General features: G+C 47.0%; 1 protein-coding gene across 8 annotated transcripts in view; it reads left to right on the top strand.

Moving 5' to 3' along the window:
- FGGY (FGGY carbohydrate kinase domain containing) overlaps positions 1-5,577 on the top strand; it is a 520,775-nt gene that overhangs the window by 410,992 nt on the left and 104,206 nt on the right. For all 8 annotated transcript variants that reach the window (XR_002094627.1, XM_019501213.1, XM_019501212.1 and 5 more), the window contains one exon: positions 2,582-2,710. Coding sequence is in view for 7 of the 8 variants with exons in the window: in XM_019501213.1 (XP_019356758.1) it covers positions 2,582-2,710 (129 nt within the window). In the remaining variant the exon portion in view is untranslated. The remainder of the gene's footprint in view (positions 1-2,581; positions 2,711-5,577) is intronic.

Below are 5,577 nucleotides of genomic sequence, written 5' to 3'. Positions count from 1 at the left end.
GTGGGGACCCTCCACACATTTCCCCCCCCCCCCACCATGGTGCACAGCCAGCAGCAGCAGGTGGAGGCCCTTGGGGTACTCGTGGCCTGCGCAGGTGGTGCTGCCCGGCGGTGCATGGCTCCGGCCAGAGCTGCACATGGTGAAAAGGAACGCAGCCAGGCTGGCCTGCCTCTACTGTACAGGGCTCTCTGTGGTGCACGTGCAGCTCTCAGCGCTCACGCACCACTGGGGGAAGCCCCATGCGATGGAGCTGGCTGCCTTCCCCACGTGCAGCTGCTGGGACTCTTCTGGAAGTGGCAGGGAGCCCCACACCCCCTGCTTCTGTGCTCCATCATGCGGGGTTTCCCCTGATGGCACGTGAGTGCCAGGAGCAGCACGTGTGCTGCAGGGAGCCCCGCACGATAGAGGTGGGCCAGCCAGTGCTCCTTGCTGACATGAGCAGCTCTGGCCGGAGCCATGCGCCACCAGGCAGCAGCACCCGCACAGGCCACGAGAGCCCTGAGGAGCCCCACTTGCTGTTGCTGCTGGTGACAGCAGGGGCTATGCACCATGGGGGGGAGTGTGTGGAGGGTCCCCCACCCCTTACACCCTCCCTCACACCCATCCCCTACCCACCCAAGCTCCCTGCTCCCACTGCCTCCCTGGGTATGGGCTCCATCTTCCTGCCAGCCCCAGCCCCACGATCCCTGTCCCCACCCAGCTGTAGCTCCCCACCAGCCCTGCTGCAGCTCCCCCTGCCCCTACCAGGAGACAAGAAGGAGCCGCTGGAGGCTGGGAAAGCTGAACAGGTTCCCCCGTGGCTGCAGGAGTGGCAGCAGTGGCCCCTCCTGGAAGCTTTGTGCTGGTTCGGCTGGGCCCTTCCACACACCAGGGTAGGAGCGAGGCACGTGGGCTGGGTGGGGGTACAATTAATCAGTGGACACCTGTGGGCCTGATCCAGCCCATGGACTGTATTTTGTCCACCCCTGCCTTAGGGACTACCTCATCCAGAGAGGCATAAGTTTTCATAGGTGACAGCCTGCCTTGTTAGCCTGGTTGATGATTGAACAGCCAAGAGTTATGTGTTTGGGTGACAAAAATCTGTTTAATCACAGAATATTGTACATGTCTTATCAGTAGATGATATCTTGTTCATTCTTACCCCAGTCAGTTCATGTTAATTAACCCATACTGTGCAGCTTTCTGAATTTGAACTTTGCCACTTGAGAACACTTTTGAAGTTTAATGCATTTCCTCATTAAAATCAATGGTGAAAGTAGGCCTGCCTTTTATATGAAGAAGTTGTGCCCAGATAATTTGTTAAACAGAGTGAGCTTGAAAGACAGAGCCTCATTAAATGAATACAAACTCTCTGACTTGGAGCCAAAGCGTTGGCCAGGAAGTGTGTGGAAGCTCCCACTGTGCTTTCCTCTGCCCCACACACCCATTTTGTGCATCAAGAAAGAGGTGTAGATGCCAGGAGCTGTCAGTTGTTTCTCACCATGTTGTCACCTGGTTGTGCTTGACGACTAGCCAAGTAAGTGATCTCTTACCTAGAGATGGGCCTGAACTGGTGCTCCCGATCCAAAACAACATGACTTCTGTAGCTATCCAAGTCTGGATCTGCTCTTCGTAGCTTTGGCCTGTCTCCTTTTGTTCTAATTGTTGAGCTTGTTCAAATGATCTCCCTCATTTTGGTAAGACATGGTTAACAGCCCAGTGTGGTGGCTCAGACCATGGCTGATGGGTCCTTCTGCAAATGGTGTGGGTTTGAGGAGGTTCAGTACCAAGTATTTGAGCCTTCAGTCTCCAACTCTCAGAGTTGATGCTGGGGATGAATCTAGAGCAGCCTCATAGTCAGTCTTCCTTCTCCAAAGCATGTCAGTGCATTTGAAATGGTAGGGCACACTCTGTCCCATTTACCCTAAGACCTGCCACTGGCACTGTATAGACAAGCCACAATATCCCCTTCACTTCCCTCAGCCCATATAGGTTCACATGTGGGCGGTTCTGACCATGGGTGAATTAACAGGAGTAGTAGAGTCTGCTAACTGAGTAGCTCCGTGCTGGCTCCTCCAGAGTTTCTGGTAGTTGTTAAAACCACCCTTCTTCGCTGCAACCTGTAAGCCAAACAGCCTCTGCTAGTGCAAGAAGAGTAGTTTACTTGTGTGTCAGCCCAGCTGAATTTAGGTCCAGATATGCAGTTATATGGGGTCTGTAGATAATACTGTGCATGGCCACAGTATAAAGTGTGAATCTTTGTATCTATCTACATATTGATAGAAAGACCAGAGTAGGTTCAATGGGATTTGTATGGGCTATACTGTACAGTAAAATCTGTCTTCTCCATGGCTGTTTTGGGCACAGAACACTGCACAGCTTTTAAGCTGTTCTGAACAGCCCAGTACAGCACAATTGTGTATTTATGCACCGTGGTAGATCTATTTGCTAAGTAAATGGAGTTCTTTGATGCCCTTTCTTGTTCCGCGTGCCGTGTGAGACTGGATGAGAGAAGGAAGAAAGGCCTTCTAAGGAGAAAATACATGTTTGCTTTTCTGTTTATCACATTGACAGCTGTTTGGTTTTTCTTGTGTCTGCCCAGGAAACCAAATCCTGTCTCCTGGAACTTCTGTTGGAAATGGTCTAACGCCAGAAGCTGCAAAAGACCTTGGTCTTCCTTGTGGGATTGCAGTAGCAGCATCTCTCATTGATGCACATGCTGGAGGACTAGGTATGCTGTTTTTGTACTTGGAAATAGAGATGTTACTGAGATTCTATATTTATGGAAAATATCCCTTTCCCACAAAGCTTCATTTGTTACGAACGCCAGTAGCTAAGCAGCATGCTGACCTATTCTTACAAAATAACATACTTCTTAAAAACCCCTCTTATGAATTAGTCATTCACAAAAATGATGGTACACATATTCCAAATTCAGTTATCTAGAGTTGAAACTTTTGCTGATTTTGTTGTTGCTGTTGCCTCCACTTTGGAGTTGCTAACTAGGAATGTCAAAGATCTGATGTCGGATACTAAGAGACTTCATGTCCCAATGGCCGTTCCCATCAATCAGTGCTCCAGGGGGGAAAAAACCCAGTTATTAAATGAACTGCTTGGCCACAGACTGTGGGGCTCAGACAGGAATCAGTAGGTGACATGTCATAGATAAGAAAACAAAACAGAAACTGCTGAAAATTCCAGTAAATCTTCTGGAGAAACACTATAGGCAGGGGATTTTGTAAATGTATTAGTATCTGAACATATTAACTTATTTACTATATCATTCACAGCCATTTGTAATGTTTTGGTTCTTCTAAATGTTGTATATCCATTAAAGTAAGCACCTGTGTACAATACTATGTTTGTTTGCATTGCAGTAGAGGGAATATGCCCTGTTTTGTTTCAAAAGTCTCAGAAAACAAAAAATACTAAGTCAGGCATAGTCAAAATTGATTTCTGTTAGCAAAATGCACCGTCTCTACTAATAAGCACTTAATAACATCCCCAGTCTGCAAACACAAAAATAGAGAATAACTTCATAACATTGGTCATTAAATAGCCACATCATAAAACTTACACTGAGCTTTTCTTATCTTGGAGCGTACATAGAAGCTGGATGATGTATTTTGGTGTTCACCCATCCCAAATTTGGTTTCACATTGAAAAGCCAGCTCACATATACCATTCATTTTTAGGTAAACCAAAGTTCAGTTTTGAGCAAGTGTGGAATGATTGGTATGCACGTGTCACAGATGTCTAAACCTATTCCGTTCTGCATAATGTTGCTTCAAAATCCAATGGGAATCAGCAGCTCCATCTGGATTTGTTCAGGCTGTCAGTTTAAAGTGAAATTCAAGGAGTAAATCCACATCAGAAAGAAAAGGGAAGCACTGGACACACTCCTCTGCAAAAATGAAATCGCTGAATTTCTTTCTCTCATATAAGGAACTAACAGTACTCTTAATTCTGGGTTTTTCAGTTAGTGGAAGTAATGGCAATATCTATTTTCATGAGTTCTGCTAAAAAATGAAAATATTTAGTTTTCAAGTTCACACGTATTTCCTGTTGCTGATCTGGGTTCTGGACATTGGACATTGTAGTGCATTGTACTGTATTTTCGAAAGCTTCATTTTACCTTTAAAAACTGTTATCTGTATGTCATTGTGTAACTTCTGCTCTAACAAACTGCTCTAACAAACTGGCTGGAGTCATCCTTCATGAAAATATATGGACTTTGATAGAACTCCAGAGATGAGGAAATGAATTTCCCAATACATTTGCTATATTGCTTCTTGTTGCTTTTTATAGCCCAAAGTTCTCAGCGTTAGCTATCCAGCATCATCCGATTTGCTGAAATATATTTGTGATCCTTGGAACCAGCCAAAAAGATGGCAGCAACATTTAACTTGAGGGCATTTTCCCCCTCTGAGATCCATATGGTACAAGAAGATTTTAAGTTTCTGTGTTGTTAGTTAGAGTTTACATAAGGAAAACAATAGTTTTGGTGTCTTGTTTCACCCTGTTATTCTGATAGGACAGTCTTAACAGGCTTTGTTTGCTTGTTTGTGTGACGGGTTGGCTGGCAGTGACCTGGTCCAGGGGTTTTGAAAGGGCAAAAGATGATTGGAGGACTTGGGATTCCCTTTCCTCACCAATCTGGTAATGATTTGGCCCAGGAGTTTTGAAGGGGTAAAAGATGATTGGAGGACTTGGGATTCCCTTTCCACACCAATCAGGCACCAGAGGCTCACCTCCCCCATGTCCCAATTGGCCCCTTGGGTCACCTGGAGGGGGATAAAAGGGGTGGCATGGGCTGATTCAGGAGAGTCCAGCAAGGGACAACAAGGAAGGAGCTTCACGGAGCTGGCAAGAGCTCAGCCAGCGGGGCAGAAGCAGTGCCCCGGAAGAGCCTGAAAGAGCAGGACTTGCAGGCAGCAGTGGGACCCTCAGCAGCGTGACATGTGGCCAGCAGGAGAGGCTCCCCACTGGGCTCCAGGATCCCCTACGAGAGGCTGCAGCCAGCAGGAGAGGCTCTCCCACTCCAGGAAGGATTTGAACAGTGACCTGAGGGGTTCCCAGCTCTGCTTCTGGCTCCTCCAATCAGAGGCCAGGCAGCTCGACATGAGGCCGGGCTCTGGGAAGGTCAAGACCCCTAGCAGTGCTACCAGTGGTGGCTGTGTGGCAATGTTCCTGCCCACCCTGTGGGAGATCTGGGTTCAAGTCCTAGCTGAGATGACTTGGGGTAAGTGAGATAACAAGAAGCAAATCTTCTTGCAGTGGAAAGGGGCCATTGTGTTTTCTCCCGCCTCCAGGTACCAAGGCCCTATGTTTCCTTGTCATTTGACATTTTGCGTTTTGTGCCTTTTTATATTTCACCAACCCGTATTGTTTGTTCTGTTGTTTGAGTTTTATATTTTGTTAACCCTGTTTTGTCAGTGATTGTAAGTGTCTAACATTTGTTGAATCCTGCCCCCTTGGGGCATTGTAGTGTCCACTATACCCTCTGATTTATGCCTGTTATGTTCCCAGTATTAAAAGGTATATGGTTAAGTCCCCATTAGTGGTCTGGCTCTGCTCTATAGGGGGAGGAGAGTCCCT

This window comes from Gavialis gangeticus, unplaced genomic scaffold (genome assembly GCF_001723915.1).
Source record: "Gavialis gangeticus isolate Ggan-Ray unplaced genomic scaffold, GavGan_comp1, whole genome shotgun sequence".
Classification (NCBI taxonomy): Eukaryota; Metazoa; Chordata; order Crocodylia; family Gavialidae; genus Gavialis; species Gavialis gangeticus.
Note: the sequence above shows the minus strand (reverse complement) of the source record. Positions and strands in the feature narration are given on the sequence as shown.